General features: G+C 40.0%; 4 protein-coding genes and 1 pseudogene across 5 annotated transcripts; 4 read left to right on the top strand and 1 right to left on the bottom strand.

The window, feature by feature from the left end:
- The first annotated feature begins 1,966 nt into the window (after nucleotides 1-1,966).
- On the top strand, nucleotides 1,967-5,013 carry LOC112191360. 2 transcript variants are annotated; one of them, XM_024330678.2, is made up of 4 exons: nucleotides 1,967-2,133; nucleotides 3,459-3,817; nucleotides 4,118-4,446; nucleotides 4,722-5,013. In XM_024330678.2, exons 1-4 carry the CDS (start codon nucleotides 2,073-2,075, stop codon nucleotides 4,843-4,845), a joined length of 873 nt encoding a protein of 290 aa, XP_024186446.1. In that variant the 5' UTR covers nucleotides 1,967-2,072; the 3' UTR covers nucleotides 4,846-5,013. The 2 variants fall into 2 exon arrangements, with proteins under 2 accessions (XP_024186446.1, XP_024186445.1); XM_024330677.2 differs by having other exon boundaries at nucleotides 1,968-2,133; nucleotides 4,719-5,013.
- A 2,231-nt stretch (nucleotides 5,014-7,244) lies between these two features.
- LOC112193990 lies at nucleotides 7,245-8,196 on the top strand. Its single transcript, XM_024334255.1, has 3 exons — nucleotides 7,245-7,574; nucleotides 7,699-7,802; nucleotides 7,890-8,196. Exons 1-3 carry the CDS (start codon nucleotides 7,245-7,247, stop codon nucleotides 8,194-8,196), a joined length of 741 nt encoding a protein of 246 aa, XP_024190023.1.
- Nucleotides 8,197-10,542: 2,346 nt separating this feature from the next.
- Nucleotides 10,543-11,161, top strand: LOC121052255 (annotated as a pseudogene).
- Nucleotides 11,162-12,406: 1,245 nt separating this feature from the next.
- LOC112193989 (putative F-box protein At3g24700) lies at nucleotides 12,407-13,964 on the top strand. The gene has a single exon (XM_024334254.2). The coding sequence runs from the start codon at nucleotides 12,601-12,603 to the stop codon at nucleotides 13,879-13,881; it is 1,281 nt and encodes a 426-aa protein (XP_024190022.1). The 5' UTR covers nucleotides 12,407-12,600; the 3' UTR covers nucleotides 13,882-13,964.
- Nucleotides 13,965-18,749: 4,785 nt separating this feature from the next.
- Nucleotides 18,750-22,076, bottom strand: LOC112193218 (malignant T-cell-amplified sequence 1-A). Its single transcript, XM_024333290.2, has 8 exons — nucleotides 21,892-22,076; nucleotides 21,288-21,369; nucleotides 21,118-21,185; nucleotides 20,923-21,020; nucleotides 20,159-20,295; nucleotides 19,916-19,983; nucleotides 19,296-19,359; nucleotides 18,750-19,023 (listed from the first exon to the last, which is right to left on the bottom strand). The coding sequence occupies exons 1-8, from the start codon at nucleotides 21,900-21,902 to the stop codon at nucleotides 19,006-19,008; spliced, it is 546 nt and encodes a 181-aa protein (XP_024189058.1). The 5' UTR covers nucleotides 21,903-22,076; the 3' UTR covers nucleotides 18,750-19,005.
- Nucleotides 22,077-23,165: the final 1,089 nt, after the last annotated feature.

Genomic DNA, 23,165 nt, shown 5'->3' with positions numbered 1-23,165 from the left:
GGCCGACAAAGCATGGTGGAACAGCCACTTATGTCTAAGTAGGCTTGCAAGATGTTCCACATCATACTCGAGGGAAATTAATCTCTCATACCGTATTATAAGAGTCAAATACTTTCAAATTAAGTAAGTCCAACACTCAACTTTTTTGTACTGTTACTCTGTCAAATTGTGTTATCACTACTCAATTAATATTGACCTTCATATATGTTTACACCGGGCACTGGACATGTCCAGTCACCAGAAAATACGCCGCCAGCTGCCAAAAGAACCTCCAGGCCGATCACTGTCATCCCAGCTGGAGGTAGTAGCCACTAATCATTCCCACCGGAGCCACCTATAAGGCTATAATGGCCGGCAAAGCATGGTGGAACAGCCACTTATGTTCTAAGTAGGCTTGCAAGATGTTCCACATTGGACTCGAGGGAAATTAATCTCCTAGACCGTATTATAAGGGTCAAATACTTTCAAATTAAGTAAGTCCAACACTCAAATTTTTTGTATTGTTACTCTGTCAAATTGTGTTATCACTACTGACTTAGGCATCAGAGGGTTTAAGACCGTCATCCCCCCCAGGCCGATCACTGTCATCCCAGCTGGAGGTAGTAGCCACTAATCATTCCCACCGGAGCCACCTATAAGGCTATAATGGCCGGCAAAGCATGGTGGAACAGCCACTTATGTTCTAAGTAGGCTTGCAAGATGTTCCACATTGGACTCGAGGGAAATTAATCTCCTAGACCGTATTATAAGGGTCAAATACTTTCAAATTAAGTAAGTCCAACACTCAAATTTTTTGTATTGTTACTCTGTCAAATTGTGTTATCACTACTGACTTAGGCATCAGAGGGTTTAAGACCGTCATCCCCCCCCCCCGATCTCCCTCCTAACCTATCCTCTTTCCTGTATAGGTTGGCAAGCGTGGTACCGGTGAATCAGTCGATCCCTCTACCGCTGGAACCCAACCAAAACAATATATATTTGCTATGGACAGTAGAAAATCGGAGCCTATATATTCGGCCCACCGCTAGTCAAGCATTCACTAGCATGACATAACAGGGCGTGGAAACCACGAGCGGTTTGTATAACGAAGTTACTTGATGAAATTACTGGGCTTCATGACAATTTTATTTTTCTACTCCGACGCCTCACTTCATAATCATCGCCGATCAATCTCACAAGGTCACAGCTCATAATGTGATACTTCACATCCCCGTCAACATCATGATTTCCAGTTCGAAATTGAAGCCTCAATCAAGCAATGGAGCAATTGATAAGTCTGGGTATTGCCACTTTTCGAATCTGGTGATCTCTTTTGGGATTGTCATTCCAAACGCAAATTACATAACACGATTCTCAAATTTTCAGACAAAACCCGAACCCGACCGAGCTTTTATTCAAGCTAGATCAAAACAGAATCCCAAACGGCAGATCAGTGCCCTTGACGAAGAAGTGGAAGAACACAAACTGTGGAGAGATTCTTCGTTTGCTCTACTACTTCCAAACTTACAACAAGTATGCTTTTTTAGCATTTCAACTATCAATTATCATTGCAACACAGAAATTCGAACCAAAAACACCTTAAGAAGACCCGAAACCACCACCACAGGCAATTCAAAAACTACTTACACTAACATGTAGAGCTCAGTGAGAAGATTGGTTATCGACTTATCGTACCTCATGCACGTCAAACAGTCCTTGAAGCCGCCCAAATTTACCCAGAAACAGTCGGAGCTGCCGTGATTTTCCGGCGTCGATACTCCCTTCACTAAACGTGTAGCTGATCTTATTACCATGAGAATATCCAACCGTTGAAGTCGTGAAATTATATTTCCTCCGTGTTGTTGCTTTTAAAAGGTATATAAAAAAGGTTGACATGCGAAAAAGAAAGAAAAAAAAAAAGATGTTGGGCCAGCCATTTGGGCCCAAAATTTTACAATCCGGGTTTCGAGTACCCACAGCCATCGTTGGTAGTGAGACCGTTCTTGGTTGCCTTAGCTTCGTCAATGCTGGAACAAAGTCCATTCTTTGGTTCCGAGTCTTTCAGAAGCTCACTACAGAACTCGTGAAGGATAATGGGTTATGGTTATCTGATTTTGCTGCTTCTTATCAATACACCGGTTCCTTTTTCTTCTGGTAAATTTTACATCTTTTTCTTATTTGGGTTTTCAGTCGTCTATCAGATTTGCAATTTGATCACTCCTAATTGTTTATTTTCTTCGTATAGTTGACGTATAGGCATGAAAGCAAATTATTGAATTTATTTATTAGAAATTTAAGCTTTGTATGTATATTTTGGATGGTTTGAGTAATTTCTTGTCTCTTGCAGTATTTTCTCTGGCCTTGTGTGATTGGTTTTGTTTTGTTGTTGTTTGGGGTGGAGTTCATACTAGTCCATTTTTGATGTCATCAGGCAATCAATTGCATCATAAATTTCTATGTGTTGTTTCTTCATGTGCTATATCTTACTCATGCTTTACAGTTGAATTCTTTCATGCTTAATTATAGATATTTGGTATCGGTTTCAATTAAGTATCTAAGTCAGGTAGCACACTTCTTTACCATTCCATGGACCTCATTACCATTAATGGCTGCTCTGTAGTATAGCACAGGCAGAAATCTAGGATTGCTGATAATCAAAGCTGTCTTTAGTCACTTTAACCCTTAACACCTACGGCTTTATATGAAAAGCAATGTCCTTTTCAGTTTATATCACTGGTTTAATCTCCTGGTTCCTATGATGTCTCATGTCTTTACATAGAAAGTTATTTCGGTATAGTTAATTAAATGCTTTCAGACATAGCTTGAAGAAAGCTAAGATATGCTAGACTCAGTTTGAAACTTGTTCTGTATACTACTCGTACTTTGGTGTTGACAAGCCCTGAAGGGGTGTGTATTATCTTTTATGCTGAGATTGATCATTGGTCTGCTTCTACTGCCTTATCACCTCATACAAGCTTATGGTGAAGTCACCTAGTTTGAAATGTAATGTTGGCCAAAACAGCTAAATCTCTTTGTTGGGCACCTTGGTTTCTTGTTCTCCTTCACAAGCAGGAATGCCATTTTCATTCTGGATTTCCCCTCTTATCATTGCTGGTCATCTACTCGAGTTATATCCTTAAGCTTCATTTATTTCTTTAATTCATAGAATGCGGGAAGAAATGCCAACAATATAATGGTGTTGCTGTGTGGGGCTAAACTTTGGTCTTTAATAATTCTATGTTTCCATGAAATATATCTTCAGAAGTCCTAAGCTTGTGTCTCAGTTTTGATATATATGTTGGTTGGTTGGTTCAGTTAAGGTTCACAATTAAATCCCCTTTTAGTGCTATTTTTAAAACAGTTTTCAAATAATTCTGGCCGCTAATTTGTTTCTTTTGTTTCATTCTTTTTCTCCCTTTCTCTCTTCCATTTGTTCTGTATAATGATAAAGTATTGTCTAAATCCTCTTTGATGCACAGGTAAACCAGACAGAGTGTGCATTTCCCAAGGTAGTCGTTTTCCTCCATTCTCTTCTGAGGGAAAGCCTCCAAAACGGGTCAGCAAGGGACCCAAAGATCTGACTCTTTGCAGGGTGTTCCGTAAAAAAACTTGTTGTGATGTAGCCCAGACACATCCTGCACTGCTAGCCATTAGGAAGTTGGCTTTGGCCGGGGAAGCAAACTCAGAGTGCTTGCAATTATGGGAATTATTGGAATGTTCTATCTGTGATCCCCGCATTGGTGTGCAGCCAGGACCTCCAGTTATATGTGCCTCTTTCTGTGACAGGGTCTTCAGTGCTTGTTCCGGGGCTTACTACTCAACAGATGCAATAACACAGGTATGTGGCTGATTTTTTTAAACTTTCGTCCACAATTTTCTTAAAAGCCTAATTAAAGAATAGGGGAACATCGGGGAATTAGCTCATCGGGGAGGGGGAAGGGAGGGAGTTGATGTGCTGAATTTGTTCACCTAGGAGATCTTGTGTGAACTATCTTCTAAATTGATAGTCTACACTTGTGTGAGAGAATTGTAAATGGTGCCAAGAATAATAACACGTGGCTGTTAACCAAGTCCAGTACATTGCCTTCCGGATGCATCGGACAGGTACTTTTAACTGATTTATCTAATTTTGTGTCAGGTTCTAGCACCCTGTGGAGTAAATGATTACGTTTGTGGTAGGGCCTCGGAGTGGATTCTTAATGGCACAGAGTTCTGCCATGCTGCAGGGTTTGCTGTTAAGGGTGATACGTCTGAGAGCCTGGAAGAAACATTTTGCTATGGTGGTAAAGCTAGTCTTGATTTGATTGCGGATTCATGGAAGGTTTCACAATCTGATGTGCCCCGGAAAGTTCAGAGCTTGAGGCTGCTAGAGGATTTCCACCAGAGAGTGAGGGAAATGCCATATAGCGAACGAGTTTCTTGGGCTGTGGGAGGATTGGTTCTTACAGCAGGCCTGTTGTTTGTAAGGTGGGACACTCTAATACCACTTTCATAGAATCATATTTGCATTATGGCATTCTTAATAAGTTTATGAAAAATACCTGTCAAGTACAATGCATTCTTTGTTCTTTTAAAGCTAAAAGAGCAGTGCTGGGCTCCCACATTGAGGTCTAATATAGATTGTGTTTGATGGGGAATTACACCCTAGTTTAGTGTTATTCGTGCTTGGTTTTGATTTTTTGACTTTATCCTTTGCTGTTGATTTTTAATTTGTTTATATCGATTTATTGGTTATGCAGCAGAAGGAAAGGTTATAACCAGCGCCACAGACAAGCCGCTTTACAGCGTACCACTAAGAAACTAGAAGCCAAAATGTACCCGAAATCTACTGATAGTCATGGAAATAGGAAAGTAAGTAAAAGATGAATATGAATATCATGTCAATTTACTTGAGATGTACCAATATATTGTTCTAAGTATGGTATGCTTTTTGTTCTTTTTACTAGTTTACAGAACAGTGAATGATGTATTAGTTAGATAGTTAAGACTATATATTCTTGAATTTTGAGTACTCAATTCCAGTTTTGTTTCCTTCCAAGATCAAGATAGAAAATCTCCCTTATTAGCATTGTCCTTCCAAGAGGCGTGCCACGTGTGAGGAAGGCGGTGCTAGAACCTGATGACAATGCGATAATTGATCGTTCAAAGGCTTGTGTTTATTTATTTGTTTGAAAAGTTTTAAATGGTAGCTATAAATAATTTGGGGGGGGGGGTGAAATTTGCACACCCTTTGATTTTTTTAATAATATACCTTTGAAGTCAGCTTCTCTCTCTCTCTCATCTCCGAAACCACTGAACCTTATCACTGTCCTACTGGACTCCTAACTCTCCTTTTCGAGCTCACAAACCAGAGTGTCTATCTCGTCCACCATCCCATTTCTGGCGAGAGCCAAAGCCACCTCGGCGTAGACGGACAGGTCGGGTTGGTATTCGGATCGGAAGGCGGAGAAGGCCTGGAGAGCCAGGTGCCACTGATCCTGTCGTAGAAGCTCTTTGAGGATGGCGTCAAGGTCTGACTTGATTAGGCGAGAGAGGGTTTTGGAGACCAGGGATGGGTTCGGGTCGGATCTTTGGGCCCGTTTGAGGGCTTGGACAGCTTGGACGGCCTCGATGCTGAGGACCCGGTCTTTGACCAAGGCACCATGTGGGAACGCGGACTACGGTGGGGGTGGGTGTGGTTGTGAATGGCAAGGCCGGCCCTGAGGGTTGCTACCTGAGGCAGCCGCCTCAGGCCACCGGCCTCCAGCGGGCCTCCGTCAGTTTTTTTTAAATATAAATACAGACATCAATAATTGATTATACTTTTTCTTCGGCCATGTTACTGAATTGACCATTGTAGTTAAGTTGGTAGGGAATCTAGTGGCCTGTTTTTATGAGGCACCCCATGCAGGTTCGATTCTCAGCTCATTCAATTCACTTTGCTTTTTTTTTTTTTTTTGGTTTCTTTTGGTGTAATCACCTTTAGTTCCTTTTTTTTGTTACTAATATATATGAGTTTAACTTATTTTTTCCCTTATAATTTAAGAAAACAATATAGAAATACTATATGAAAATTAAATTTTATTAGTAAATAAAACAAATTTGGTTATTGATTGAACAGTCGAACACCATTCATGAGGCCACATTTTAATCATTCGCCTCAAACCTCTATAATGTCAGGACCGGCCCTGGTGAATGGTCTGGGTATGGGTTTGAGGAAGGTGGTTGGGTTTGGGTGAAGAGAGAACGCCATGGATGAGGTAGGTGAAACCGAAGAGCTAAAAGGAAGGGTGGGCCGAGCTCAAAGCCGCCGTGTTGGAGCTCGAGCGCCCCTAGGAGGCTTCGGAGTCATAGTCCCTCTTCTTCTTCCTCGTCTTCGTCTTCATCTTCATCTTCATTTGCTCAGCCTCGCCTCTCTCTTACTTCGCCGTTTCTCTCTCCTCTCCCTTCTCCTTTCTCTTTCTCTTCTGGAGCCGTCGTCGATTCTGTGATGGTGGCGATGACGCCGTTTCGAGGACCGGTCGGATACGTCAAGCTTGAAGGAGAGGACGACGGTGAATCATTGTCGCTCGTTTCCGGCAAATGCTTCTCCCTCTTGCTTTTACTCCCCATTTTGCAATCAAATTCAAAATCAAACAGTAACAACGAGAAGGTGAAGATAGGTGTCGACGCCGTTCCAAGAGATGTCGGAGAAGGTGAGGGAACTTTGTCGTGGTTTTGGAGAAGAGAGAGAGAGAGAGAAGAAAGGACCAAAAAAAAAAAATTCTGACTTCAAGGGTATTTTAGGAAGTGCAAAAATATTTGAGATTTAATATTATTAAAAAAATCAGAGGGTGTGTGGTTTGTAATCTAGGGTGTGCAAATTTCACCCCCTTAAATAATTAAGGGGCTTTAACCAAATGCCCAATTTTGATCCAACATAAACCCACTTACTCCACTAAGACCATCTCCAACCGATGGGTCATTTGCCATGTGGAAGCCCAATGATTACTTTTGACAGCCCAAACTGTTCTCCAACAGATATGTCTTTTCCACATGGACTTGACATAAGCCTTTCTTCTGTCAAATTTGACAACTTTCTCTCTTTCTGTCTTTTATTTTTTATTTTTTATTTCTCAGTGGTCTCTCTCTTTCCTTCTCGCGTCTTTCTTCCTTCATCTCACCTAGAACTTCAAAATCTCTCAGAGAAAGAAACACTTTTCCTCTCTTCAAATTTCTTCTCTCTTCTTGAATATCAAGAACATGGATCAAATGGATACCTCCCAAGTCACGAGGCCACGCCAACAATGGATATCACCGTCGACTGGTCCAATCTTCTAGTCGAGCTCTGGCCGCTGATCGGAGAAAAGCTCGAACTGCGCATCCAGTCTCTCCAATTCCACAGCGTTTTTCATTCATGGAGTTCTTGTGCCTCGCTTCCACCCTTCACTTCCTCCGAAATTCCCTCTCCCATTCTCCGATGGACCCACCTCCTTCCTCTCCCAAAACACCATCTACCTCCTACAGAGCCCCTCCACGTCATCACTGGTGCCGCCGTAGTCTGGAGGTTGGTTGGTCAAGGTCGAAGAGTGCGACATAATGCTTCTTCAGAATCCGATCACCTCCAGGCGAATCAGGTACACAAACGGCCAGTCGTCGTCTCCTGAATGTTTCAATTTGTTGGAGTTTAAAATGATCAAATTAGGGAAGTCGTATTTTCTGAGATACATCCTTGGGTCTAGTTCTGTTTGTGGTTTAAAGAAAGTGATTTTAATGCCTGCTGAGATTGTTGATTGTGCTATTCTGGTTATCTCTAATAAGGGAAATTTGGGTTTTGCTAAAAGTGGAGATGAGAAACTCACATGGTTTAGTAATGGAGGTTTTGTTTTTGATGATGTTATAGTTTATAAGGGTTAGCCATATGTGGTGGATAGCTTGGGTTATGTTTTTAGGATTAATGTGTCTTCAGAAGTGATGATGAAGATTTCGTCGAAAGTGATTGGTTTTGGTGGGAGGAAGCATTTGGTAGAGTCTTGTCGAGAGCTTTATGTGGTCGATATGTATTTTGATCAAGAACAAAATAAGCAAGAAGGGGCTGGTGTTGAGTTCGATTTTTCTTTATTTGTCAGTTGGCGTCGTGGAAGACACCAAAGATATCAGTTTGGTGAACTCAAGGTAGTTGATTTTAAGGTTTGCAAGCTGGAATTGTTGAATGGAGAGTTGGGCAGATGGGTTGAAGTGAAGAGCTTGGGTGATTGAGCTTTTTTCTTGGCTATGGATTGTTGTTTCTCTGTTTCGGCCCAAGAATTGGCTGGGTGCAGAGGGAATTGCATTTACTTCTCAGATGAAAACAATGTTAATCTTGCTCTTAGAGAAGTAACTAGACCAGAGAGTTTCATGTTCTACTTAGAGGACCATAGCATTCAGAAGTTGGGATCTTCCCCCAGGCGATTCCCAGATATTTTGGCCACCTCCAATTGAGCTCGGCTCCACATGTTCGTATTCTCTGGATTGATGCAAGTATGATTTGTTGTTGTCATAAAATTCTATAATTGGTGTCTCTTTAAGTTAGATGATTTGTTCCTTTTCCATGTTTAACTTCATATTTGGAGTAAGTTAGATGATTTATTTGTAGAGTGTTCTACGTATCTCTTGTGTTGTATACTTGATGAATGTTGTTGTTGATAAGATGATAAAGATGTTTCTAAGCTGAATCACTCTCATGTAATTTCAATCCCATTGCAGCAGCAGTACTTACAGACTTGCAGACCAAACATGTAACAAAGCAGCCATGCTGATGCGTTTCTGCAATTGGTTAAGCAACACAAATAGAATTATATATATTAAAATAATATTCAAATTTGACATCTCCATTGGAGCTAAAATGAGTCAAAATTTTAACATGTCAATTTTTTCATGTCATATGTCAAATTCAAATTAGACTGTTTTATTCCCACTTACCCATTTAACAACTAAAAGACTGTTTTAGACAAAATTCAATTAGAAAATTACAAGCATTGCCACACTCACTGTTCTCCTATCTTGGACACCGGGCCTCTCTCTCTCTCTCTCTCTCTCAAATTCCACTCTGATTTCGTGTTGGCGACATCGCAATGGGATTGGCGGTGACATCACAGAGAGGATCCGAATTGGATCCTGCAGAACCAGATGCCTCGACCACCAGGTTGCATGGAATAGGATTTCGATCGATCTACAAGTACAACCATTTTCAGAAGCAAGAACCTACCGAGCACAGGCAGCAGATCAAGGAAGCCACCGCCTCAGTGAAAACCCGAAACAAAAGTGAATCTCGGCCGCCGAGTCAATCTAAAACTCAAATTCTACACAGCCACCACTCTGATTTCTCTACTGGCTAGAGCCATACCTGAAACGAAGCTCTAATCGTCATTTCATTCATAGTGAAAACCCCAAATCCATCGGAAACCGGCAACTTTGATCAACTTCAATTTCTTTAGGAAAAAAAGCAGCAATTTCTTAGGACTCGGAATCTTGATTCTCAATAGGATTGGCAGTGAAAAGGCTGCCTTCGGTCCCGGTTGAGCCAATCACCGGTGTCTTCGTCCCCAGATCGGGGGGGGGGGGGGTGGAAGGCTAAGTTTGCTCCGATCTGGTGCCCAGAGCAATTTCTGGGTGGCCAATTTTTTTTTTTTTTGGGTATACTGTGAGCTCCGAGAATGGGGAAGGAAAAAAAAAAGTGAACTTGTAGAATTGAACATATAAATTGATCAATTGTGTCTGTAGTGTATTCATTTTGGTTTTGAGAGTTTATGCAATTCACAGGAGGGCAATAATATGATTATTGGATGGTAATAATATGATTATTAGGAGGCAATAATATGATTATTGGGAGGCAATAAAAAAGTATTGGGGGGCAATAATATGTTTATTGGGGGGCAATAAAATCAGACACCCGAATTCGATCACCAGTCTAGTAGCAGGATTCTGGATTCCAGTGACCAGTTGCCAGATTCCGATGATCGGTTCCCGAATTTTCGTCACCGGTCGCCCGAGTCCAATCATCGGAGTTCGCGGCCGGCCACTGGCCACCGGAGTTCGGCAATGTCTCCGATGACTTCTCTCTCTAAGTCACAAAGAAGGAGTGGGCAAAAATGTCCCAAAAATAAATAAAAATGAATAAAAAAAACTTAATTGAGTATTAGGGAAATGATCTCTTAGAGTGTTTGGGTAAGTGGGCAATCTCTTAGAGTGTTTGAGTAAATGGGTTAATTAACCCCAAAATTAAGTAAATGATCATTTCTCCAACAATTAAATATGGTGCAAATCATTTGTATCAAGTAATGACCCCACTTGAAGTGTGACAAATGCATGGCTCATTTTACAATTGCGAAGATATTTATGAAGGAATCAAATGGATATTATAATTTCTTTTGTGCGCATGCTCTTTAATATCACATTGCAACCACCCTAATGTTTTGAGTTCGTTTTTTTTTTTTTGAAAAAAATAAATAATAATTCCAGATTGGTAAATTGAAATCTCCATTGAATTGGAGGAGTAACTCCAAACTCAAAGAAATAATATTTCCAGATTGGTAGATTGAAATCTCCATTGAATTAAAGGAGTAACTCCAAACTGAGTTCTCATCCAAGAGCGTCCATAAATCGTGGTGCGCTATGATCAACAATCTCAATTTCGTCGCCAAACCCCTTTCGAATTCCATGCATAACAATTTATCCACTAGCATCCTTTTCAAGCGCTCGGTCCTCACCGCCAGTGATGAAAAGCAAACTCTCTTCTCACTGCTCAGTTTTTGCGACCATGACGAAGAGCATAGGGATCATATCGTTCATAATGTTGGTGACGACATTAGGAGGATCAATTTGTTGGGCTCCAGGTCAAGGATCTAGCTAGAAGCAGTATGGATTATAGGAGATTGTGATGGACTTATTTGTCTAGCTGATTCTAGTAGCGTTATTTTATGGAATTCAAGCTTCATGGAATATCCGGATCAGGTCATGAATTCTTTAGGATTTGGCTTTGATTCAAAATCTGAAGATTACAAGTTGTTAATATTGTTTGTACCGGGGGAGGAAGAATATAGCGCTGAACATGATTGTCATCTCCTTTTCAATCCTCCCACAGTACAAGTATACACCTTAGGTAGTGATTCTTGGAGGGAGATCATGATTGCTTAATATATATATCCTCCTTATTTCTGTCATAAAAACTTACAAAATCCTTTAGTTGCTCCCTTCCCCTTCAATAACAAAATCCCTTGAAGTACATCTGGAAGGAAGCTGGAACCACAGGGGCCAAATGTTTCGTAGATATAATTGTATCCAATAGATTGATGTATTATGCTGCTTTTACAATTCTGGTCCAAATTAAGGAGTATAACTGGTAGGCTAGCCATTGTCATTCAGATCATTCTCATTTTAGTTAACTTTCCTCCTATTTTTGTTACTATGCTTTGCAAAAAGAACAAGCATGACCATGGTGATAATACCAATTGATTCAAATCGTCTGTTTACTGATAATGTGGCTAGAACTAGCGACTTCTCTTAACCAGTGGCGGAACCAGGATTTTACGGTGTGTGTGTGGGGGGGGGGGGGGGGGGGGTTCCAAATCAAAAGTTTTTGTTTGACAACAAAAATTCTCTACAATAGAAGAAGCAAACATAAAATTGTAGCATATGAAATTCACTATAGAAGAGAAGATGAATGTTATTAAGCTCGTTAAGGAATACTAAACTTTATCTCTAAATATTTTAAATTTGATATCATGAACAAAAGAAAACACCAAAGGAAAGAACTGAAAAATATCAACCTTAAAATTTGAACAAAATTTTTTTTCTAGTGTATTATTGGGGGTGGAGTGGGGTCAGTTTACTAATTAATAGAGACAGCAGACTATGATCAATGAAACTAACTGAAGTTAATTAACATAATTTAAGAAGCTTGGGGGGGTCTCTTTTCTATAATTTTCATGTGGTCGAAGAAAATTACGTACCGTTGTAATATATAGATTACGTATACAATTTTTTTTTTAATGTTTTGCTATGATTAATATTTTTTTGTTTGTGCCCCAGCAAACTAAAATTTCTGGCTCCGCCACTGGCAAGGAGTGAAAAGACTCAATCTTTTACGAGGTCATATATTCCGGTAGTGGAAATTACCCTGTACACTTAATATGATATAAATCAGGTTCGGTCGTTAAGCTTAATTCATATGTAATTTTGCCAGATCTCAGCAGCGACACCGTTAACCATTTCTACCTATTTTCAAATTGTGTGATAGGGAGTTCACGACTATTGGGGCTATAGTGATCCACCGGATGTTAGATCAATCAACCCAGTTTGCCAAAAAAAGATCAATCAACACATAATAACAAAAATACTTGGTCAAACACACCATAAAAAGCGTTTAATAGTGTAAATCAAGATATTTCATTCTTTCTATCACTGCCACCAAACTTCTTAATCTTACCGTTGCATCTTGTTGCATGGCTTTCTTTTGAATCTCTTTTTCTCTTTTTTTTGGAAGAAAAATCTCTTTTTTTCAAATCAATGCAATTTCTTACAATTCTGAGCTTAATTCTGTCTCATTGTACTTGAAGAATGTATATTTACGAATAGAAAAGAGGTAGTAGAAGAAGAAGAACAAGAGGCTCAGAAAAAGCAGAAATGGCTGAGCTAATTTGCAAAATGCCGGAAGAGATGACATTGCAATTTCTTTCGAGGCTGCCTCCCAAATCTCTGATGCGATTCAAGTGCATCCATAAGTCATGGTATGCTTTGATCAATAATCCCAAGTTCATAGACAAGCACCTCCACTTGTACAACAAAGACTCCTACACTTGCTTCCTTCTCAAGCGCTCCGTGGTTGCAAGAACCCAAAGTATCAAAGAGGAGATCTTATTTTCATTCCTTTATGTTCCGAATGACAATGATGATGAAGACAGTCATCCTCATTGTGTTGTGGAGGACATCTATTTTCCGACTGCTATGGGTCTAAAGACTAAGGGGCACAATATTGAGCTCCCTGGGTCATACGGTGGTGAAACTATATACATTTTAGGTCATTGTGATGGGATCATTTGTCTAGTTTATCATAGCGGAGGCCTTGTGTTCTACAACCCATCGATACGAGAATTCAAGATTATTCCCCCTTCATGTCTTACCGAGTCATTCTCTTGTGTTGGGGGATTTGGATATGATCCAAAATGTAAGGATTACAAGGTGGTTAATATTGTACCATCAGGTGAAGATTCATATGATCATAACCAGCGTCTGGTTATTTATCCTCCAAGGGCAGAAGTATACACTTTGAGTACTGATTCTTGGAGGCAAATCAAGATTGATTATTTAGAAACAGAAACTACTAGCTTTTGGCCTGACATTTATCAGATGTGCTACAAGGGAGTTTTTTATTGGTTGGGTCATGAACAAGATAAGGAATACCTCTGTTATTATGACAGGCTTTCGTCGCCAAGCATTAGGGATGTAATCCTTTTGTATGACACTGGTGAAGAGGTATTTCGTACTAGACTACTTCCGGATAGTTTCAAGGACCTAGGATTGCATGCTTTATCTATGAGTCTAACAATGTGGAATGGATCTATTGCTCTTTTTGGCTTTTCTTATTGGGGTCCGGATATTGAGTCCTTCAAAATATGGATGATGGATGACTTTGGCAGTTGGACAAAACACTTGACCTATGAGACCATAATGGGAATTTATTTGTCATTGGTGTTATGGAGAAGTGATGACGTTCTTATGGTTGCCAATGACGGACGTATAGTCTCCTATAGTCTAAGTAGAGATAGGGTTAAGTATTTTCCAATTCAAGGTGTTTGGGGAACTTATCAAGCTTTCGTTTGTGTGAATTCGAATAGTATTGTTTCAGTCAAGGGAGGCAACAAGGTTGAGAGCAGAGATATACAAACTAGTAATGTCCTCCTGTAACTTCTCCTATGTTTCGTGTTTCTAAGTTTGTTGAAATGTTTACCAAGTCGAATGGACTGCTAATGAAATCAAATTTCTTGTTGTCCGGAGTATTGGAACCCTAGCCATCATAGTACCATAATTGTTTTTCGTCCTTCATTTTACTGTTGCACAGTAAAAGCCTCCTCCACAAGGAAGGCTTCGAGTTTGGACCAGCATTGTTTAAACTCTGCAGAACAAATTGATCTATAGAGTTGTATAGACGCGTGTAACTATTCTTCACCAATATACTTTCAAGGAGAGATTTTTATTTATATTTATTATTAGGGAAAATCGTTCAAATAGTGTCTGAACTTTTCCAGACTATTAATTTTCATACCCGTACTTTGAAAAACATCAAAATGGTACCTGACGATTTAAGCCCGACCCAATTTTCATACCTAACAACAGTAAAAACGTTAACTTCGTTAATTTTTGAAGGATATTTTTGTCATTTACTATTCATCTTCTCCAAACCAGAAAAATATAAACAGAAATAAAAATAAATGAGCTTGTCATGATTCGAACTCGGGCAGATTAATTCACATCTCAGTATCTCAGCCACTGGCAATTAATCTTTCTCTTTTTTCAATGATTAAACCTGACGATTAACTCAACACAAACAACTCAGATCACCCCACCACGCTCAATCCAGAGTGTGCCCGATACGTCCCCAGATCGGATCTGTCCCCAGCAGATCCCATAGAACCACCTCGCCGGAATCCGACCCACCTCGCCGCTGGTTAATGGGTTCTCTCCAAAACCAGTGAGACAACCACAATGGGGGAAGAAAAGCAGAGCATCAGTCAAGGTAAAGAACCAGACCAACCCTTCATCGCCGGAGAATCAAGTCTCCGACACAGGGATGTTTATGGCTTCGAAACGCAGCAGCAGCCAGAGGACGAGGACAAGGACAATTTAACCACGAAGATGGTCTCTCTCCTCTCTCTCTCTCTGTGACGGAGGTGTGTGGATTGACGTATTCGTGAAGCAGTGTGTGGATTGGTTTCTTTATAAAGAATTCGATTCTTCAGGGGATTGATACTTTACTTGTTTGGTTCGGAGTTTGATTTATATTGATTAGTTTGGGCAACCAATTGTATGCTTTTTATGACTATTCAGTTGCCTATTTGTTTCGCGAGGAAAGTTGATTTCCTCATGGGTATCATGATTTGTATTTAAGTTAAATCTCTCAAGATTGATTGAGGTTGGTTGTGTTTGCTTGCCGTGAGTTTCGGAATGCAAACTGTGTTTCGAAGAAGGATTATGAAATTGAGGTTGGTTGTGTTTGCTTGCCTTATTTAATTCATGTTCTGGGATCCAACACCGCCCCCTAAAAAATCCAGCATAATCCCTTTTCAATAAGTGTATTGTTAGCATTTATTAGTTCAACTTGATATCTCAATTTTTCTGTCCAACTGAATCTTGCTGGGTAGTACTTCAGTAAGACGATGCTGACGAAGAGACTTTGGATTTGGCCACCGAGAAAATCGAAAGCCATCGTGGTCTCGTAGATCCGATGGTTCTTTCCAAAGATTAATGTATTCACATGCATGGTTGGAAATGAATCGAGTTGGTGGAGGAAAAACATTGATTGCTAAGAGAGTTGTTGGTGATGGTTTCAGTGGAGGAGAAGAAGAGGATGGAGACGATCGAATGGTGGCCCGTCGATTTCAGAGAAGATGAATAGTAAAATGACAAAAATATCCTTCAAAAGTTAACACAGTTAACGATTTTACTGTTGTTAGGTATGGAAGTTGGGTCGGGCTTAAATCGTCAGGTACCATTTTGATGTTTTTCAAAGTATAGGTATGAAAATTAATAGTCTGGAAAAGTTCAGACACTGTTTGGACGATTTTCCCTTATTATTATTATTATTATTTTTTTGTACTAATAATTTACACCCCGAGAGATCCAAGAAAGTCGGAGCAGCGAAAGCCCTAAGAAATTTTTCTATGCCGCGTCTGGCGGCTAGTCCATGGGACGTCGTCATCGGACGAGCGAACTAGTTGTGTCAGTCCACCGGGGAGGACCAGGAGTTTTTGGGCAGGAGCAGAGGGCTGGAGGCTTGGTCGCGTCCGGAGAGAGAACGACTAGCAGAGGGGCTCGTCCTTGTTTTTAGTTCCGATCTGCGCGGTGGAGGTTTTTCGAGCAAGGGGGGTGCGACGGAGGGATTCTGGTGCTCGGCGGAGGCAGGCTGTCATTGCGGTGCCCTGATTTGGGGTTGAGAAGGTTTGACGGAGGACGGAGGCTGTGGTGATCGAACTAGTACCGGATCAAATTTCGGTCTGGAATCGTGATGCACAACTTTCCTGCCGACGTCGTCAGTTGGTGGCGGGTTGATGCGGTGACGATGATCTGTCGGAAGCCGCGGTGCTGGTCCGGCTACACAGGCGGTTTCACTCCGACCCGCGCTCCTTGGCTTGGTTCTTGGGCCTTTGGGTCTCCCTTTGGCTACTGGGCCATATCTGGTGGGCGGGCTTTTTACTCATTTTATTTTCTAGTTTTTTGTAGGCCTTTTTTGGGCATTCTAGTGGTTTTTTCCTTATCTAGTTGTAGTACTGGGTCTTAGTCTTGTCGACTTAATTCTCAGTATATCTAGTTGTACACTAATTGAGGTCTCTAGGCGACTAAATGTACTGTGTTCCGGGTTAGGTTGGGAGGGCTGGATCCTTCTAGTTTTCTAGCGCCTCCGGCGTAGTACCAAAGAGGGATTCCGTTATGTCTATGATCTATTCAATGTCAAATGAGTGTCCTAGTTTCTATGTACCACTGTGGGTACTAACACATCTTCTTGTCTGTCTTATATGACAGCGGAAGGGTATGTAATGGTCATTCTGGCCTTTGATCAATATATTGGCTACTGCCTTCTTCTTAAAAAAAAAAAAGGTGAGATTTTTTTAAATTTATTATTATTATTATTATTTTTCAAAAAAAAAAAAAAAAAAACTCTTAGCCTACCTTACTCTTACATATGCCAGTGAGAATCGAATCCATGACCTTTACAATGTTAGAATTATAACTTCATATGTACTACGTTGATTTGAATAAGGGATGAACTCACTTCATCTCCTTCATTTTCAATTTTTTTTTTCAAATTTAATGGTGCCAATTAGACGAATCAAAGACAAAATTCACTATGTCTCCTTTTATTGTCAAATTTTAATCATTTCATGTCAGAACTCTTTCTCCCCTTTGGCCACCAAAAATATAATTAGATTTAACTCCGAATGACGTCGGTGGAATTCGAACTCAAGTGTGGGTTTCCACCAAGTCGACCATATGTGATGGTTAAGATTCCCAAATAATATAATAAGCATGGGAGGAGATGCCTCTTGCTCTCGGTCTCACTAACCCTAGCGACGCCGTCACCGGTGTCGAGCATGGTGCGCACTATATTAGTCGCACCCCTACCTCACGCAATCACTCAAATCGATCGCGTGTCTTGACCTCCCATTTCTGTTTGATTCCTGATGGGTACGGATCTGCCATGGCAGATCTCCTTTGCCTTTCTTTTGGATCGCGAGAGCGACCATGGAGAGGGCGGCTGAAGGGTGGTCTTCGGTTCCGGTATGGTGGATCTCGGATAAACTGGTCGAGATGGATGGCGGCGCTGCTGAGTGGTGGCTGGGTTCTTCTCTGGTGGGTAGCCTTGATGCGGTCGATGTCGGAGAAGCTGGTATGGTCTGGGTTGGAGGCGATCTTAAGCAGCCGCGCCTGGAGATTCTGCCTTGGGTTGATCGAACTCTGGGTTTCGCCCTTCGAACTCCTGTTTGTGATGCGGACGGTGGTGTTGCAGGGAGGCCGAGGATGCCTGAAGTGGTGGTCGGCCGGGGCACAGATGAAGGGTGCCCGATCTTGGGTGTCTAGATCAGATCGAGCTTCCATGAATTTGGGCTGCTTCTGGGCCCAATTCAACTTTCTGTTGGGCCAGACCTCTCCATGGGTCTGGATTTGGAACCCAGGAGACCTTCGATCTTGTTGCTGTTTAAGTTTTACTACTTGTAATATTTTGGGTGTGATGCGTTTACTCTTGGGTAAATTGATCATTGCTACATTCTATGAAGAGTCTCAATACAATCGCGCTGTGAGTACCACAATTGAGTGCCTTGGCGAGCAGTGTGTTTTAGGTTAGGATGAATTTAGTTTTGATTGGTCTACCAATTCCTTGCATACCCGAATTGCAGATACTGATGATTTGCTCTACAAATCTCAAGGTCATGACAATGGTGCTATTGTTGGTAATTATCTTGAAGAGGTTGAGATTTTATCTTCAGTTTTTGCTAAGTTCTCTATTAGTGCTTCAGAGCAATGTTTTATTGTAAAAGGACAAATTGTTGATGGAGTACACCTTTTGATTTGTTCTCATCTAGCTCTATGGTCAAGCCGAATTTGGCTTTTGTATGCTCCCAGTCTCATGTGGGATGCCCTCATGAGCGATTTCTATCACTAATTCAATGAATTCTCTTATTTAAAAATAATAATAATAAGCATGGCATATGAACCCACTACTTATATACAAAGTCATAGGTTCGAGTCACCATGGGGGCAGAAATGAAACCATTTGATCCTCTTTTAAAAAAAAAAAAAAGAAAGAAAAAAAAAAGAACTTTCCTAACTTTTCAAACTGGGTTGTAATTTGCCGAAATTTAATGATTCATTAGTAACAAAACATGAGAAAACCATAATTTCAGTACTGTACCCCGTGTAATCCAAATCATCAATTCCACCACCTTTCTTGCTTAATTTCATCAAAAACATCACAACCATCATTAACAGCATCAGGGAGAGAATACATGCAAGACCTCTCATTTGACTTTTGCACAAGAACACCCCTTGGAGGGTCAACATAACATAAGAAAAGGCCTGTTGGTATTATAACAAAATGGAATTCACCACAACACAATGAGCTTGATTCAAGGTTTGAAATATCTGACAAGGATGAATTCTCAACATACAAAGATAACCCCATTGACAGGGAAAACGTACACAGATAACTCTTTAAGCTGTGGGTTATGACACTCAAAAGACAAACACTATTATGAAATGATAAAAATAAAATTCTTCATTTCTTCTTGATAATAGCACAGTTGGTCGCCAATATCCTCAATCTAAATGTTCCATCTGCAAAGCAAGGCAAAACAATTTAAGAACACCCTAAACATTACAGGAAGGACCATTAAAATATTCAGTAAATACCGCAGCATGACTACTCCTTAGTGATTGCAATTCAGCAGATCTTTGCAAGCACATAATAATTTAAGAAGGAACGAATGTTCTGCCATGACAATCAGTTATTCTACCAAACCATTATGCTCTTTAATAAATAATAATAAGAATAATTAATACATGTGAAAGGCCATAGACCCAAATGGCAGTATTTAACACGGGCATACCTTCCAAAGACCATCATTAAGATAATGCATGTTGTCAACTCCAATTCCCTTGTTGATCTGTTTACTGTAAGCCAAACAGAGGACTCAAGTTCTTGAATAAGCAAATCAGCAATAGATAACTAATCTAGCTTTGATACAACTATAACTTTGCCTTAATATGAACTTAGAGACATCTATAACAGAAGGAGCCTAATAGAAAGCTCTTAATAGATATGAAATGTAACGAGTAGCAACTACATTGACCACCTACTCCACTGAGGCCAACAATAAAATTTGCAAACTTGACCTTTTATTGCCATTCCAGGTCAAAAGATGCAAGTTAGACTCAACTACCAAATATCTCCTCAACATTCTAACAAGCTGAAGATAACTGGAGAAGCAATAGTTATTCAAATTGGACAATTGGTTACACTACTTGAGGTTTGTACCAGTTAACTAGTAGGAATAAAAACAACACAACTATAAACAATGCTAAGGAGTTTGTAGTGCAGAAATTATGTGGTAGACAAGGATTTACTATCAAATGGTTGATGATTGAATCAGTTACTGCTCCATCACTTCCTTTTTCTCACACTATTTAGTTGAAAGTTAATAAATAAGAGTGTAAGACAATAACTTACATTTCTTTTGCTGACATTTTTGTGAAGCCAATAGCAAGTGCATGCTGCTTTCCTTCTGCCATTATTGCCTGACAATATTCAGTCCCTCTGATCAGAATCATGCATACCAAACTGAACCTCTTATCTCCATTATATATTAAGGAAACTAACACAAATCAATTCTACATAATACCTGAACTAGTTCTAAAATCACATCATATCAGTCAGAACCATTAAAAAAAAAAAAAGGATATAGAGTTATACCACGGGAGTTTCTGCAGCCACTTCGTCATCCAAAGCACCACCAGGAGAAGTTAAACCTGGACACATTATGTTTGCACCAGCAAGAACAAACTTTATGGCACCCCTATCTACTTGTAATTTTTTCATTATATCTGGATCTGAAAAAACCAAAACAAAAATTCTGAGTGTTCCCGGATTTACATTTATTGAAGGAACATTTCAATGACAAAAGAATAGTAATTCACGTAATTGCATGAGAGATTCATAGAACAGAATTAATTATGGTCTTTCCAAACAAAATTTTGATCCTAGTAATGCTCCATTCCACCTTTTTTCCCTAAATTCATAGTTTTTGACTTGTAATATACTATGAACATTCTCTCTCTTCAATATGATACCAGCATGTTGTTGAATGGATTCTTCCAAGCACAAGAACTCAGAGTAGGGCTCATTCTTATTTGCTGATTCCACAGAACAGATGGTTTCTATTGTCATCTCATTCAAAGTACATTCTTATTTACTGATTTATTCTGGACAAAATTGTAAAAACTGTCTACCATTCCCATCACCATAGTCCTGCATTTAAAACGAATTATTTCTCATTCAACCCTCAAATGTAAACAGAAGCAACGTCTTTGTTATAACTACCAGTTAGCGGTTTATTAGAAGTTCCTGCCAAATCTTTTTACACCCATACAGGAAAGAAGCCAGAAAATAACTTCTCATCATAAAACCATGACAGTCTATATGAGATACAGATAGTGTATTCAGAAAGAAATTTTTACATTGATGAAGCAGTCTGAGAGTAGGCATATATGGTCCATCACGTATGTTGAAAAATAGTGGCACGTTGTTTACCACCACCAAGTTTAGATGGTTTTGACTGCCAAAAAGTGGAGGTTGAACCAAGTTATGAGATAAAATGGTTATTATAGCAGAGTTAGAAGTAAACCGTATTAGCAGGAACAACAGAGTCAAACCATTTAGCAACAATGAGAGGAGATTTCTTTGGAAGCAAATCATCCAACACTTGTTCCAGTCCAGGGTACTGCAAGCGAAGTTAAATTTGTGTCAAAGACATATGCAAAATAAATCTCGAAGCATCAGTTATACTCATATGTAGAGGCCACTGGTAGTAGAATAGTATTACCTCTTCTGCAATACTTTGTCGAATTTTGCGCTGGACAGATGCCTTCACTTGGTTTTGTGCTGATACCTCTTCAGAAGAAAATCTGCGGTTGTAACAATATATGAACGGGTGAAGGCAAAACTTTTTACCGAGAATATATGCATAGATTGCAAAAGTCAAGAACTTGCATCTCCAAAAAGCACCATAATTGTACAAAAAAACTGAAACTATTACAAGAATCCTAACCAACATCTCCAAACTCACTAGTGACGTGTCAAAGTTTCATACTATAACCAAATATCTCCCAGAATTAGCAAAAACGGCAAGCTTAGCAACCATGTATATAATCGTTTAGCGTTTGCTTAAACCCCAAAAAGTAAGTGCCCTACTCAAACGCACACTTTCTATTACAGAAAAAAACAGAATGCAAAGCAAAAATTCGAAAATTATAACCCTTAGAAAAACATAATCAATGAACGCAAGAAACTTTAATTAACATTCATTGAATTAAACCAAACCTATGAATCATCTCCGTCAATTATCAACAAAGTAAATAACAAATACCACCCAGATACATAATAACATTGGAGAACAGGTGTATGAGGGATCGTGATTATGAGCTTACTTTTTGAACATGTTTGGAGTTGGAGGAAAGTGAAGATCTATGATCTTCGAGGCCCAAGCAGAGAAAACTTAAATTGGTTAGGTGGTATAGAATCGAGCAATAAAACCTTGAGCTCTGGTTTTAATTTTCTTGGAACACTGAAACCGGTGCGGGGATCAGTTTGCTTAGCGGCGAGCTACAAAGTTCGCTTTGGTGCTAAGCGGTAAGGCACTCTTTCGGGTTTTCAAACTGGGCTGGCCTGGAACCAGAGATAAAAGTTTGGGCTTAAGTGATGGGTAATCGGGCAGTGTTCTACAATGGGCTATATAATCTGATTCACTGTGAATCTAAACTGGGCTTGAACACAACAAAAAAGGCTTCAGCCGTAATAAACCCCAACCGGGGGGGGGGGGCATTGTTTACATTGACGAAGGAGAGAGCCTTATTATCCACCAAACCTACTGAAAGATTTACCAACACCAACCACTGCAAGTGGCGTAATGGTTATTGTCTAGTTGGGTGTGCTCTCCAACCTAAGTTCGAACCCAGAAGCTGTCAAAGTGGTCAGGCACTGTACTGCAATGCATAATTGGAACATTTCACATGCGCCGAAGAGGTTTATCTTGTGTCTAGGAAGCCTTTGTCGACTTTGCATTGAACGTCTGCCTAGCGGGGTGTAGTCATCAACTCCCAAAATGTGAAAGCCTAAAACGTATAGGTTAAACTCAAGCTTTAGCAATTATGCGCCATTAAATAAATAACTCCAGACTCATTTAACATGATTCAGAGAGGTTGATTTATTATAGTTATGTTCGATATAATGCCAAAAGTTGATGTAGAAAGCCACAGAATTGGTCGAGTTCAAAATCCTTGTTCTTTTATTTGGAAGCATTTCGAGTTCAAATCCTTTTGATCACAAGAAACAATCATGTTCATGAACAGAAGCCAAGCAATCTTATTAGCAACTGCTATTTTTATCTTAGAATATAAGGATGTAATTACATTTAGAATTTGACCGTAGATTCCCCCACCCCCGGCTGGTCACCGGAGAAAATCCAGGAAGCTCATCGGAACCCCTGTCAAAGGAGACAATCGCTGGCCATGCTTATTAGAGCCACCAACAGTGGCCGACAGGATGTGGCTGAACAATACTTGCAAACAGTCTCACTCGGACTTAAGGCCGCGTTTGGTTCGTGGAAAGGAAAGGAAAGGAAATCAATTCCTTGCTCTTTCCATAGGCATGAGAAATTGCAATTACTAGCAATTTTCATTTCTATTGTTTACAATTCCTATCC

The sequence above is a fragment of the Rosa chinensis genome, chromosome 3 (assembly GCF_002994745.2).
Source record: "Rosa chinensis cultivar Old Blush chromosome 3, RchiOBHm-V2, whole genome shotgun sequence".
In the NCBI taxonomy this organism is placed as follows: Eukaryota; Viridiplantae; Streptophyta; class Magnoliopsida; order Rosales; family Rosaceae; genus Rosa; species Rosa chinensis.
Note: the sequence above shows the minus strand (reverse complement) of the source record. Positions and strands in the feature narration are given on the sequence as shown.

Coding starts and splice junctions, on each gene's coding strand:
- LOC112193989 (XM_024334254.2), top strand. CDS start 12,601: ATGGCTGAGCTAATTTGCAAAATGCCGGAAGAGATGACATTGCAATTT.
- LOC112193218 (XM_024333290.2), bottom strand. Junction 21,021..21,117: donor CCTCTCATTGTTGCTAAATG/GTTTGACTCTGT, acceptor ACTTTTTGGCAG/TCAAAACCATCTAAACTTGG. Junction 19,360..19,915: donor AAAATGTCAGCAAAAGAAAT/GTAAGTTATTGT, acceptor TTTGGCTTACAG/TAAACAGATCAACAAGGGAA.
- LOC112191360 (XM_024330677.2), top strand. CDS start 2,073: ATGGGTTATGGTTATCTGATTTTGCTGCTTCTTATCAATACACCGGTT. Junction 2,134..3,458: donor ACCGGTTCCTTTTTCTTCTG/GTAAATTTTACA, acceptor TTTGATGCACAG/GTAAACCAGACAGAGTGTGC. Junction 3,818..4,117: donor CAACAGATGCAATAACACAG/GTATGTGGCTGA, acceptor ATTTTGTGTCAG/GTTCTAGCACCCTGTGGAGT.
- LOC112193990 (XM_024334255.1), top strand. CDS start 7,245: ATGGATATCACCGTCGACTGGTCCAATCTTCTAGTCGAGCTCTGGCCG. Junction 7,575..7,698: donor ATCACCTCCAGGCGAATCAG/GTACACAAACGG, acceptor TGTGGTTTAAAG/AAAGTGATTTTAATGCCTGC. Junction 7,803..7,889: donor GGAGATGAGAAACTCACATG/GTTTAGTAATGG, acceptor TTATGTTTTTAG/GATTAATGTGTCTTCAGAAG.